Genomic DNA, 14,996 nt, shown 5'->3' on the forward strand with positions numbered 1-14,996 from the left:
TGTCATAGTGGCTCATAGACTTCAGACGATGAAAGCAATCTTTTACTCCTCAGTGACTGATGGATTTAGTCATTAATTTGATCCCAGATGGCCGATGCTCACATTCATTTATAATTCTGAAGGAGATGATTTGCAAATATTGTCTACACCGTCTGTCTAAAGACAATTAATCCATATAGGTGTCGATTTTTCTCAAAGAATTTCCCTACAGTTGATAAAATGTTAATTATTTTTTTATTTTGTCACATCTAGAAAATTGTATTCATAAACTAGCCTTTCCACGGGATGCATAAGCGGTGCTTAACGTAATAGATGACTGTTGTCCCTCCTGCTGAGATGGCAGTGAAGGCATTCCACAAAGCAATTACTGCTAAATCTCGTGAATTAGATATTTACTCTCTTAACTGGATTCGCTATAATTAAAGGTCCAGCTTGTGTGATGTAGTGCCATCTAGTGGCTCAGGTTAGTAACTACACCCTGCTGAAAACCTTTCATTAAAGCTACTCTGGGCTTTAAAACATTAAAAACGCTTCTCTAAACTGTTTGTAAAACAAATAAATCTCTCACTTGACTCCAGTAGCCACTGGCTGAAGATAAACATGAGTTTATAAGAATACTTTGACCCACCATGCACCTGTAATAAACATCAGAGGGCTTCTTTGAAACACACAAGCTCCCTCGATGCTGCTCTGCCTCTCAATTAAACCTGGCCTTCGATCGGTTCGCCCGAGGTCATTAGCTCCAGGGTCTTCCTCGAATAACACCGGGCTTGGTGCTTCCCAAAACAGGACAGATTTAGTTTAATTTAAATGAGGCGCGTTTCCTCTCCCACCTTAACATGACCAATTGTCTTTTCATATGAGGTTCGAATTTTGATCCCAGAAGAAATCTGCAGCGCAAACAGATTCTTCTGGATGGATAGCAAATAGATATCAAAGGAACCACTGTTGCACCTCACTGCTGCAGAGAAACTCTGAACGTCTGATGGAAACCAGAGAGAACAGATCTCAGTGGGAGTACCTGCATCATTAGAACTCATGTAATCATATAAAAAATATTAGAATAATCCCCTCAAGAATTGCACCACTTTATTCAAATATTTTTGCAAATCATGTTCAAATCAACTCTTTCAGTTGAAAACTGTTTCTTGGTTTATGACAAGATTTTAGTCTGAGGTGGGAACATGTCATTGTTTTGCAAGCCACACATAAGTCTCAGGTCTTTCTGCTCAACTCAGCTTCTTGGGTCATAAACTTTGAAAATACAGTTCCAAACAAGTAATTTGACCAAAAATGTAATGTAATTACAGTTAATAAATAATAATAATTACCAGACATGAATGCTTACTAAAGGGTGAGATGTTTGTCAGCACAGATTGTCAGATATTCTATGTGGACATTAGTTCTTCCAAAAATTTCATGTTATTCAGAATCTGCCAAATCTGTTATCTGCAGGTTGGAGCTGTACAAGAGTCAGAAATTGGTATCGGCCTTCAAAATCAGAATCTGTGCATCTCTAGCTCTATGAAGAAATTGGCTAATTATACTCTGATAGTACTTGTGCATAATCAAAGGTGTAAAATCTTTAAGAAGGTTTTTATTCCAGATTTATGTTATTGATGTTCTTAAAATTTGATTAAACATGATTTAAAAAAAATATATATTTTTTTAAATCTAAATTTTTTTGGTTTAGTTTTATTTGAACATGTGCAGTCAAAAACAAGAAATCCATAAAGCTCCATATCCATATAAACAGATACAATGATTACATGTTTACTCATTTTATTATGCACAAACATGAATATGTAAACCCATACATTCCCATACGCACATATCTGTATATATACATAGAAACATATATACAGTACATGCATACTAATGCACATTCATACTTTCATATATACGTACACCTACATACTCACATATACACAAATACTCTTACATGTGCATATGTATGCACGTGCACAAATCTGTACAGGTCCTTCTCAAAAAATTAGCATATTGTGATAAAGTTCATTATTGTCTGTAATGTACTGATAAACATTAGACTTTCATATATATTAGATTCATTACGCACAACTGAAGTAGTTCAAGCCTTTTATTGTTTCTAATATTGATGATTTTGGCATACAGCTCATGAAAACCCAAAATTCCTTTCTCAAAAATTAGCATATTTCATCCGACCAATAAAAGAAAAGCGTTTTTGATTTAAAAAAAGGTCAACCTTCAAATAATTATGTTCAGTTATGCACTCAATACTTGGTCGGGAATCCTTTTGCAGAAATGACTGCTTCAATGCAGCGTGGCATGGAGGCAATCAGCCTGTGGCATTGCTGAGGTGTTATGGAGGCCCAGGATGCTTCGATAGCGGCCTTCAGCTCATCCAGAGTGTTGGGTCTTGCGCCTCTCAACTTTCTCTTCACAATATCCTACAGATTCTCTATGGGGTTCAGGTCAGGAGAGTTGGCAGGCCAATAGAGCACAGTAATACCATGGTCAGTAAACCATTTACCAGTGGTTTTGGCACTGTGAGCAGGTGCCAGGTTGTGCTGAAAAATGAAATCTTCATCTCCATAAAGCTTTTCAGCAGATGGAAGCATGAAGTGCTCCAAAATCTCCTGATAGCTAGCTGCATTGACCCTGCCCTTGATAAAACACAGTGGACCATAACCAGCAGCTGACATGGCACCCCAGACCATCACTGACTGTGGGTACTTGACACTGGACTTCAGGCATTTTGGCATTTCCCTCTGCCCAGTCTTCCTCCAGACTCTGGCACCTTGATTTCCGAATGACACGCAAAATTTGCTTTCATCCGAAAAAAGTACTTTGGACCACTGAGCAACAGTCCAGTGCTGCTTCTCTGTTGCCCAGGTCAGGCGCTTCTGCCGCAGTTTCTGGTTCAAAAGTGGCTTGACCTGGGGAATGCAGCACCTGTAGCCCATTTCTTGCACACGCCTGTACATGGTGGCTCTGGATGTTTCTACTCCAGACTCAGTCCACCGCTTCCACAGGTCCCCCAAGGTCTGGAATCGGTCCTTCTTCACAATCTTCCTCAGGGTCCGGCCACCTCTTCTCGTTGTGCAGCGTTTTCTGCCACTCTTTTTCCTTCCCACAGACTTCCCACTGAGGTGCCTTGATACAGCACTCTGGGAACAGCCTATTTGTTCAGAAATTTCTTTCTGTGTCTTACCCTCTTGCTTGAGGGTGTCAATGATGGCCTTCTGGACAGCAGTCAGGTCGGCAGTCTTACCCATGATTGCAGTTTTGAGTAATGAACAAGGCTGGGAGTTTTTTAAAGCCTCAGGAATCTTTTACAGGTGTTTAGAGTTAATTAGTTGATTCAGATGATTAGGTTAATAGCTCATTTAGAGAACCTTTTCATGATATACTAATTTTTTGAGAAAGGAATTTTGGGTTTTCATGAGCTGTATGCCAAAATCATCAATATTAGAAACAATAAAAGGCTTGAACTACTTCAGTTGTGTGTAATGAATCTAATATATATTAAAGTCTAATGTTTACCAGGAAAATACAGACAATAATGAACTTTATCACAATATGCTAAATTTTTTGAGAAGGACCTGTACACTTACATACACACACATGCACGGGCATACAATCTCATATCCATGCCTATGCACACAAAGGCATATCCCTCCATTGAACAGTGCATGTACACATTCATCTGTATTTACCTGTGTATCATAAACATAACATAAATTCACCTTTGGTGTTTTGAAACCCATAAATACTCATAAATACATTTTATAAATATTGTTGATTGTACGTCTTCGTCCTTTCAGGATGAAGTGGACGAGCTGCGAGCAGAGATGGAGGAGGTGCGAGACAGCTACCTGGAGGAGGAGGTGTACCAGCTGCAGGAGTTACGGAGAGAACTGGACCGGGCCAATAAGAACTGCCGCATCCTACAGTATCGCCTGAGAAAGGCAGAGCAGAAGAGCCTGCGGGTCGCTCAGACGGGCCACGTGGATGGAGAGCTGCTGCGTAGTCTGGAGCAGGATTTGAAGGTCTGCAGATTTTATTTTTGCCTGATTTATAATTAGCTTTTATTCACATAATACATAGAAATGTAGACCAATTCCAGCTTCCAGGTTTTGTTTACCTCCATTGAATTCCAATCATTTTAGTGACTCCACTATGCCTAACCCTAACCAATGGGGCTCTTTTCCAAACCCTAACCTAAACTAAAAGTTTTAGGGTGTTTAGCATTGTGTGGACCTGCAAAATGTCCCCACAGTATACAGGTTAAAGTAAAAATTTGTCTACTTTGACCTATAAAGACAAGTATAATTAGGTTGTTTTGCACTAAAACTTGAAGTCTGTAGTTTATAGTCCATCAAACTTAAAAATCGACCAAATCCATTCACCCACTAAGCAATCGGCATCTGCAATTACAGTAACATAAATAAAAAATCTAATTTTATAATCAGAGGAAACAAACTGCAAGTTTCTCAATTTTATTTGCAACCTTTCATTTTTTTCTTGTCTTTTCTTTTAAAGTAATACAATTTTTATGATTTGTCACCAGAACATATCCTTGATCAAGAATCCTGAGCTGCAATCTGTGATTGTGTGCAAAAGAACAACATCGTGAATTATTAATGTGCTCATCTTTTGTTTCTTTTCTGACCCGACTGACCTCAGGTCGCCAAGGACGTGTCGGTGCGATTGCACAACGAGCTGGAGAGCACAGAGGACAAGCGCAGCCGAGCGGAGGACGAGAACGAGGTGCTCAGACAAAAGATCATCGAGGTAGAGATCTCCAAACAGGCGCTGCACAACGAGCTGGAGAGGATCAAAGAGGTGAATGGATGCCGACCTGTTTCTTAGTCAGTGAGCAGAAAAACATCCAGGCTGAGTTTAACAAAGCCGTAGTTGCTTTCTTTCACACACACAAGTTTTTTATTGCAGTATTTCTTGTGACTCTTTAGCACATAGAGTCAGATTGCACAGACTTCCTGATCAATTCCTTTGTGCTTTGCTGCAGAATGTATTTACTTGATTTATCTAAAAAACACCTAATGTTACACCCACCCTGAGGCTCATTTTACCGACATGTGTTGACTTGGTGTGTTCGATCGATCGATCTATCTATCGATCTATCTATCTATCTATCTATCTATCTATCTATCTATCTATCTATCTATCTATCTATCTATCTATCTATCTATCTATCTATCTATCTATCTATCTATCTATCTATCTATCTATCTATCTATCTATCTATCTATCTATCTATCTATCTATCTATCTATCTATCTATCTATCTATCTATCTATCTATCTATCTATCTATCTATCATGTATCTATCTATCTATCTATCATGTATCTATCTATCTATCTATCATGTATCTATCTATCTATCTATCTATCTATCTATCTATCTATCTATCTATCTATCTATCTATCTATCTATCATCTATCTATCTATCTATCTATCTATCTATCTATCTATCTATCTATCTATCTATCTATCTATCTATCTATCTATCTATCTATCTATCTATCTATCTATCTATCTATCTATCTATCTATCTATCTATCTATCTATCTATCTATCTATCTATCATTTCTTAGATTTATTTAATCGTGTGATATACTTGCTGTTTGACCTCACGTTGGTGCAGGCAGCAGGCTTTGTTGACATAATAGGGAGTGCAGAATTATCAGGCAAGTTGTATTTGTGAGGAATAATTTTATTATTGAACAACAACCATGTTCTCAGTTAACCCAAAAAACTCATTAATATCAAAGCTGAATGTTTTTGGAAGTAGTTTTTAGTTTGTTTTTAGTTTTAGCTATTTTAGGGGGATATCTGTGTGTTCAGGTGACTATTACTGTGCATAATTATTAGGCAACTTAACAAAAAACAAATATATACCCATTTCAATTATTTATTTTTACCAGTGAAACCAATATAACATCTCCACATTCACAAATATACATTTCTGACATTCAAAAACAATACAAAAACAAATCAGCGACCAATATAGCCACCTTTCTTTGCAAGGACACTCAAAAGCCTGCCATCCATGGATTCTGTCAGTGTTTTGATCTGTTCACCATCAACATTGCGTGCAGCAGCAACCACAGCCTCCCAGACACTGTTCAGAGAGGTGTACTGTTTTCCCTCCTTGTAAATTTCACATTTGATGATGGACCACAGGTTCTCAATGGGGTTCAGATCAGGTGAACAAGGAGGCCATGTCATTAGTTTTTCTTCTTTTATACCCTTTCTTGCCAGCCACGCTGTGGAGTACTTGGACACGTGTGATGGAGCATTGTCCTGCATGAAAATCATGTTTTTCTTGAAGGATGCAGACTTCTTCCTGTACCACTGCTTGAAGAAGGTGTCTTCCAGAAACTGGCAGTAGGACTGAGAGTTGAGCTTGACTCCATCCTCAACCCGAAAAGGCCCCACAAGCTCATACTTGATGATACCAGCCCAAACCAGTACTCCACCTCCACCTTGCTGGCGTCTGAGTCGGACTGGAGCTCTCTGCCCTTTACCAATCCAGCCACGGGCCCATCCATCAGGCCCATCAAGACTCACTCTCACTTCATCTGTCCATAAAACCTTAGAAAAATCAGTCTTGAGATATTTCTTGGCCCAGTCTTGACGTTTCAGGTTGTGTGTCTTATTCAGTGGTGGTCGTCTTTCAGCCTTTCTTACCTTGGCCGTGTCTCTGAGTATTGCACACCTTGTGCTTTTGGGCACTCCAGTGATGTTGCAGCTCTGAAATATGGCCAAAGTGGTGGCAAGTGGCATCTTGGCAGCTGCACGCTTGACTTTTCTCAGTTCACGGGCAGTTATTTTGCGCCCTGGTTTGTCCACATGCTTCTTGCGACCCTGTTGACTATTTTGAAAGAAACACTTGATTGTTCAATGATCACGCTTCAGAAGCTTTGCAATTTTGAAACTGCTGCATCCCTCTGTAAGATATCTCACTATTTTTGACTTTTCTGAGCCTGTCAAGTCCTTCTTTTGACCCATTTTGCCAAAGGAAAGGAAGTTGCCTAATAATTATGCACACCTGATATAGGGTGTTGATGTCATTAGACCACACCCCTTCTCATTGCGGAAATGCACATCACCTAATATGCTTAATTGGTAGTAGGCTTTCGAGCCTATACAGCTTGGAGTAAGACAACATGCATGAAGAGGATGATGTGGACAAAATGCTCATTTGCCTAATAATTCTGCACTCCCAGTACATGCTGCTGTACTGCACAAGCAATGGCTAGCTGACAACTTCCTCCATCTTAATGACTCCAAAACTGACTTAATCGTTTTCAGTCCTAACAGTACCATGGCAATTCATCAACATGACCTCAGCTATCTCTCACCTAATGTATCCTCTGTAATCTCCAACCTTGGAGTAAAAATGGACCAGGCTCTGAAGATGGATGCCCAGGTCAATAACACAGTTAAATCATGTTTTTTCCAACTAAGACGCATCTCGAAACTAAAGCAAATCCTGAGTGTCCGTCTTCTGAAATCTGTGGTCCACACTTTCATCACCTCAAGGCTGGATTCTAGACTTCAGCTGGTCCAGAATTCAGCAGCTAGGTTGCTGACTGGAGCTGACAGAAGACAACACATTTCTCCAATTCTGAAATCTCTCCACTGGTTGCCCGTGCAGTTTAGGATAAATTTCAAAATTATGCTTCTGACTTACAAATCCTTGAACCATCAAGCTCCTCCATATCTGTGTGAACTGGTCCATTACTACAACCCGCCGCGTGCTCTCAGGTCTGAAGATAAGCTCCTCCTAGCTGTTCCAAATGCACGTTTAAAAAGCCGTGGAGAGAGGGCTTTCTCTGTCTGTGCACCGAAGCTGTGGAACACTTTACCACTGCTAGTGAGGCAAGCACCAACAGCTAGCATTTTTAAATCACGCTTGAAAACTCACTACTTCAACCTAGCTTATATAACATAATTATGACCATCACTTACATCTGCATTGTTTAAAAATGGACTTTACAATATCAACTTCCATACTATTGAGGTTCTTTTTTAAAATGTTTTTCTAATTTTTTTTCAGCCTGTGTCTTATTGATTTTTAGCTGTTAGCTTTTGGGAATTTTGTTGTATTTCCTTTTTATCTTTTATCTGTGTTCGACATGTTTGTATACCGCCGGTTTGATTAACTAACATCTTTAGTGTACAGCGCCTTGTTTGGTTGTAATGCCTTGTGAATGCGCTTTATAAATTGGATTGGATTGGACATAGTACTGAGGTGTTCCACTAGGGGGCACACTAGACTACTCAGACCAGACAGAGAGCCGGGGGTGTTTCTCAGTGTCAACAAACCTTGCCTTGATGTCTTGGCCCTGCCCTAGTTGCCTAGAAGATACGTCGTCAGGAGCCACCAAGACGTGTTCCAATCGGTTTTAATGTTCATGTTCTACCAAGGCATGTGTTCTCTTTTTGTTAGCAGTTTAGCTAGCTCAGCAAGGACACATGGGAGGTGTCTTGTAGCCTAGCCTTAGCCAAAAATTACCCAGAATACACCGCAGTATTTTCAAAAGGACGGCGGATCAGAAGCTGGCAGCTATTTCGGGGACAATTTTCAAGTTTAAAAGTATGTCACCTAATTTAAAATGTTTTTATTTTCAGATCCAAAGAAGTTATCTATTGTTGGTTAGTTGCTTAGTAGTTGCAGCTTCGGTGGCTAGCGGGTAGTAACTCGCTTATATTTTTAATTTAATAAACATATGCACAATTTTAAAAGTAAAACTCGTTATATATTTATATTGAAACTAATGCATATAAAATATAATGTTATCTCCCGTGTCACGTGACGTTACGTGACTGCCATGGAAGCCGCGGTCACGTGATGCAAGTCTGTTCCATTAACCGTTTTCTTTGACCAAGGAAGGACAGTGTCCTCGTAAGCAAGGAGCCTGGCCTCGCAAGACATCGCCTTGCAAGGCAAGGCGCCTTGACATTGAGAAACACCCCAGGTTTGTGGGTTCAACCAAAAAAAAAAAAAAACATGGCATCAATAGAAAAGATCTTGGGTTCACGATAGAAAAAGAGTATGAAAGACCTCAGAGATGGAGTCACCATGGTGAGTGTGTCTCGCTCATTTTGTAAACTCCACCTACTGGTTACTCGTATATTGCAGCATCGTTCATTTCGAGGAATGCGCACAAACGATGCTTCAAATCAATGCAAGTAACGCGTGGCAGCCATTTTAAACACAAATTTGCTTTGTCAAACAGCATGTATATCACGGCCCATAGGGGATTTTCCTTTGTGGGGACCAGTCAAATGTCACCACAAGGTCAAAAGGTCCCCACATTCAAGGATAAACCCAAGAAATTGTCCCCAGAAGGTAATGAATACACGGTACACAAACACACACACACACATACACACATACACACACAAGCAGTAGGCACACAGCTCTGCTGTTTGCCGAAGTAGAAGGATGATCTAGCCAGGCTCCATTGGAACCTCTGCAGCCCCGGTCATTTGGTGCTGGGCCAATCACAGCACACTATCAGTTTGGTTTCCCTCTTCTTTGATGTTTGGCAGACTGCCCTGTTCACTGACATCTGTAGCGGACCATTCATAGCACTCTATTGGTTTGGTGGGCCATTCACGGCACTCTGTTGGTTAGCAGGGTGTTACTGTGGCAGAGCAAGAAAACAAAGATGGCTTTGAGATTGACTTTGGACTATGTAGATTTGGGCTTTTCTTTGAGTCAAGAGGTACTGAAGTTTATTTGGGAGAAGGTGGTATTTGCGTCTTCTTTGATGAGTATGGCGGACTGCTTTGTTGACTGATATCCGTAGCGGTGAGTTCGTTATGTTGTTCGTTGTCCAATAGCATTGGAAGACAGTTTGAACGACAACCATAGATCCCACCTCGTGACAGAGAGCTGTGAAAACTTCAGGAACCAACTTTGAACATTAGCTAATATAATGTGGTGGGTGAGGGATGTTGGGAGAGGCTGTTTGATGGATGGGTTATGATCCTATCACATGACGTGAACACGTGACGTTTCAGAGATGATTAGAAGTATTCATTTATTAAATTTTTTGGTTGCCGTTGGTGTGTGATGTGTATTCCAACCAATATGGAAAAAATGCTTCAGAAAACATCTTATATTGCATTTATTTTTGGAAATAAAAAGTATTCCATGTGCAAGATCTGTTATTGCCAGTGGGTTAGCGATGGTAAGTTCAAGGACATGCAAACTCTCCCATTTCTTTCCTGGTCATGGACCGAATAAACCTGAAAAATCTAATGATTAGGTGTCTCAATTTAAGCCAACCATGCTGAAAATTGGCCACTTTTTTATACTTAATGCAACATAAAATTCTAGTCTTACATTTTCTGCTGACTGCTTTTGGCCATTTTGGATTGATTTCCATCTAAACCCTTTAGTCACGCTGCCACATCTGTGACTTTTGTCTCTCGTTCCTCTTGCGCTGCTCCGACGAGGAAGGATTTGCTTTTGTCTCAATCGTATTAAGATGAACGAAAGCTTTTCTTGAGTTCAGCTGCTTAGACTGATCGATTGCGACAACATCAGGTAATTCACCTTCTGCCAGCAAACAGAAAGTAGGCCAATCCCTGACCGCTCGGTGAAGAGATACTTTTAGATTTCTGTCACTTAGATGATTCCCAACCACGTTGTCATCATCTAACTTAAGTTTGTTGCTTTTGTTAGACAAAAATCTTGCTTAAAATCTACTCTCGTAGCTGCCAGTGCTGTTATATTTTTCTAACTTTTGATTATATGTTGTGTTATTCGTAAATGTTTGAGTAATTATGAGCAGCTGCATCACAAATGAGGTTGTTTATTAGCAGGAACTGTCTCCATACAACCTCTACAACATCTGACTTGAAGGACACGTCGTTCTCTGTTACTTAAACTGAAAGCAGCGCCCTGCAGCTCGCTTCAGAAGTCCTCGGTGGTGGTAAAACGATGCATACATGCATGAGCAGGAGACGACACAAGCTGTCTTATAGAGAGAAAAGGGTGGGAGCAGAATGGCTGAGACTGCGGCTGCTCCAAATGATTGCAGAATTTCTTTTATTTATTTTTTTGTCTTCCCCCTGAGGTTTGTCCCAGAAAACACACTCGATCTTTGGATGAGTTTTTTTTTATTCAGCCTCCACAACATATTTGAATAAGGTCTCCAAATTTCTTTGTCAAATGTTTTGGCAGCAGTTCTTCCAATTTTCTGATTCCTGTAAAAATTCTATTGCAGATCCATTATTTGTAAACAATCAAAAAAAGAATTGGATTAGTTTTGATAAGTGCATCTGCTCTTTGAGTTGCATAAAGGAGTAGATTATGGAGGAGGATCGGCCTTTACTGGTAAGAATGTTGTTTAACTGGAATCACACCTAGCTGAGGCGTAACGTAAGGCAGGAGAAACCTACAAAACCATCCACACCAGTTCTGTAGTCTTATGAATAGTTTTTATACAGTACATATATTGTTAAAGAAGCTCCTTTTACTTCACAATAAATCAGTAGAATTACCCATTAAGAGATTGGTAAAGATGTTTGGAAACCTGATGACAGATGTTTGGAGCCAATTTGTTTATTGAGTTTTCTCAAGTACAAATACAATAATAAAATAGATATTTCCAGAGATTAAAAGTAAAAATGGCACATTGTCTCTTTAAGCGTCTGTGTGAAAAATAGACCGAAAAATTGTTAATTCAAAATTCAGCACAACATTTTTGCAAGTAACTTTAATGGAGCACTGATGTTATGCCAAAACCTGGCCAAAACACGCATCAATATTACAGGATGTAAATGGCCTCTATAGGGAGCCAAATTCACTTCCACGTCGTGGGTCCCCGGAAGAATCCCGGAAGAACGAAAAAATGAATGCAAGTCAACGGGGCTGAAAACGCTATTTTCTAATCTGTTTTGCCTTACGCCCTGGATTGCACATATGTTGTACTGCAAATTAAATGAAAAGTAATGACGGGTGTCTCCACCACGCCAGTCACGTACTTTGAGATTTATCATCTTGTAAAAGTTTGTAATTATCATGACTACAAACTAGAAAGCGGCACGTCGCATATGTGATGTCAAGCCCCCCCCCCTTCCCGGCCCGGTTTGAAAATAAGCACGTTCTTGGTATCGAAATGCATCTTTAAAATTCACAGACATCATATATGAAATCCATGGCACAAAACAAGCGGAATTAGAAGATAGCGTTTTTAGCCCATTGACTTGCATAAATTTTTTCGTTCTTCCGGGGACCTATCTACTGGACGTGACTTAGGCTCACTGTTCAGAGGAGTTGTGGAATAATTACCAAATGAAATGCAGGATTGGCAGCACCCTCTAGTGGCGGGTTCCAGTATACGCTTTAAGCACCGCCTCCACCATGTTCATGAACGAGACATTCTAACAAAAACAGAATTGAACACGTGTTGTCTCCTGTTGATTCATACAGTTCTCTCCTTGCTGTTGTGTTGTTACATATCAACAGATGGACTCTAAATGTTTACAATAAAACAATACTGGTTTGTTTAAAAAAAAAAGTCAAAAACGCACGAGTATTAGTGAAATGCTTCCTATAATCCATTAAATCTTCCTTACCTGAAATTTTCAACATATTTTCCTCTAAATAAAATAATTGATAATCAGAAACATACATAATAAACAAGCTTTTTTTATTAGTTTCCTGTTGGAGTCAGCGCTGTAGATATCAACAGACCATCTCTCCTCTGGGCTCGAGGGAAGATTTGTGCTAAAAGCTTCATGCTTATTACGCTGTAATTGGTTTTCATGATTAAAAACCAAGACATAATCCTGTTAAATTTTTCTTCCCTCAGTGGTAAACTAATCTGAAATAGTTTGATCCGCTCTGGCCTTTAAAGCCCTTCTCTTTCTGTGTTTCTTCTGTTGTCAGAAGCTGAAACAGAATGATTCTACCACCGCAGTTTGGATTAATCTGACAAGAAGGGCTGTTATAAAACCTCCTGGCATGTTCTGGTGCAGTTTGATGGGAGGGGAGAGCAGGAGAGGAAACAAAAGAGCCAGAGAGCCAGAGAATGACTATAATGAACCGGATCTGGAGCCTCGTTAACCTGAAATACGAGTCCAGTTTACAAACGTGGGATTAAACGTTTCAAGTATCTGGTTGACTGGTTTGACCGCTGGCCTGCGTTTGTGTGTGGTCACATTGTAATTTTTGTTGAGGCTTTTTTATGCTTTGCTCCTCTGACATCTGAAGAACAGCCCACTGATGAGTGTAATGAAATAGAACTAATGAAACGTCAACACTTGGAGCATCAGGTGATTTATTATGTGTTCTCTGCCTCCGGTGATAAATTCATCTTTCATTAAAGCTGAACAGATTTCCTTTTGTGTTGTTCTACTCATGCTCAGTGACTTCCAGGCCTTTGTTCATGACATATTTTCTCATTTTGTAGTGATGACTGTGAGGAGACAGTGAGCACGTTACTGTTAACTCAACATAGTAATGCTCTGAATGTTTAAAGAGCAAGTCACCCCCAAATCAACTTTTTTTCTGATAAACTATATAAATGTGTGTCTAATTGTGCTGCAGACATGTGTAGTCAATAGTTTTGCACTTTTGTGCATTTTAGTTAAAATTTTAATTTTCTGCCTAAAACTGTCAGTGTTGTGCCGTTGTCAGGTAAAAACTCAGCACTGCATTTGAATTTAAATCTGCCATCACTATTAGCTAAGAGGTACCCTAGAACGTTAGCTGTGTAAAGGGTTAATTTACATGTTATTTAATGAACCATGAGACATGAGATTCCATAGGAAATATGGAATCAACCTTATGGATCTGTGGATAATTTTAACCAGAAGATTGGAACTTTTCATTGCAGGGATTGTGTTACAACCTTGTGTTAACTCAGAGACAACAGAAGAGAGAGTCAAGTTTTAAAAGTTTAAAGATTTATTACCAAACAAATTAAAACTAGACCAACTTTAACACTAAATGTATGGTGTAACTAAGGTGAAGTGAGACGGAGAGTGGTGTAGTGTGGAATGTTGTTCAGAACCAGCAAATCCAAAGAAACGATTAGTTCTGGTGGGAGTGAAGGTGATGTCTTCGCGCTAAGCTTTAATTAGGATCTTCATAAACACATAAGATGCCATTCTGTTGGTCTACGTACCCTTAGCGGAAGTCCCCGTTTAGATCAGGAGGTGTAGAGGTCCAGCTTGGACCTGGAGCCAAAGCTTGTAGAACAGCCGCGGCAGCCGACCAGTCCAGTCTTTGAGATACTACTGGTTCACGACAGTTTATCTGTATCTAACAAGACCCAAAATGGGGTCGTGATGGTTCAGCTTTTATTCTGAAAGGAACCGTTGCAGCAGGTGGAATGGCAACAGGTTTATCCAGCTTTTCGTTGGTTCTTTTGGCTGAAGAGAAAAGTTACGGATTAGCCACTCCGTCAACCTCTCTAGAACGCTTTGAACTGGCGTTAAAGATGACGTGGGCATAGTTTTATACTTCGGATGTTTTGGTTTATGGTCGAATGAAAAGATGACAGATTTACCAAACACCATCAAAACCACGCCTCCGTCAGATCTGACAGATTCTGATTGGATCAGTAAAAGCAATGTGTCATGTCTTAACGCTACGTGAAGTCAGTCCTAGTGGAAACATTTAAAATTAAAGCTGCAAGCAGCGTCGTTCGGCCCTCGCAGTGAAGCTGCTCGCCCTCCTTCCGCACCCCCTCCGCTCCATCCCCGACGCTCTCCAAACCCGGCTCCGCGCTTCTCCATCCTGGCCGGCAGCCGAGGGCACCAGGGCACGCCTGGCAGAACAGAAAGTCGACCACCCCGACACAGGAAACTGTGAAAGGCCTCCTCGTCCACACCTCACCCTGACTCAGCATCCCTTCTGAGCCCACCATTACATGTCTCACCACTAGGAGATACTCTATCTTTACCACACTGGTGATGTGATGTTCAGTCTCAGGCAGATCGGAGGCTGTTTGTGGAAGTT

The 14,996-nt window shown here is 40.2% G+C and overlaps 1 protein-coding gene across 6 annotated transcripts in view; it reads left to right on the plus strand.

Moving 5' to 3' along the window:
• LOC107383537 (microtubule cross-linking factor 1) overlaps window positions 1–14,996 on the plus strand; it is a 323,529-nt gene that overhangs the window by 1,617 nt on the left and 306,916 nt on the right. For all 6 annotated transcript variants that reach the window (XM_054746802.2, XM_054746804.2, XM_054746814.2 and 3 more), the window contains exons 2-3: window positions 3,807–4,031; window positions 4,669–4,827. In XM_054746802.2, the coding sequence (XP_054602777.1) occupies window positions 3,807–4,031; window positions 4,669–4,827 (384 nt within the window). The remainder of the gene's footprint in view (window positions 1–3,806; window positions 4,032–4,668; window positions 4,828–14,996) is intronic.

The sequence above is a fragment of the Nothobranchius furzeri genome, chromosome 11 (assembly GCF_043380555.1).
Source record: "Nothobranchius furzeri strain GRZ-AD chromosome 11, NfurGRZ-RIMD1, whole genome shotgun sequence".
Lineage (NCBI taxonomy): Eukaryota > Metazoa > Chordata > Actinopteri > Cyprinodontiformes > Nothobranchiidae > Nothobranchius > Nothobranchius furzeri.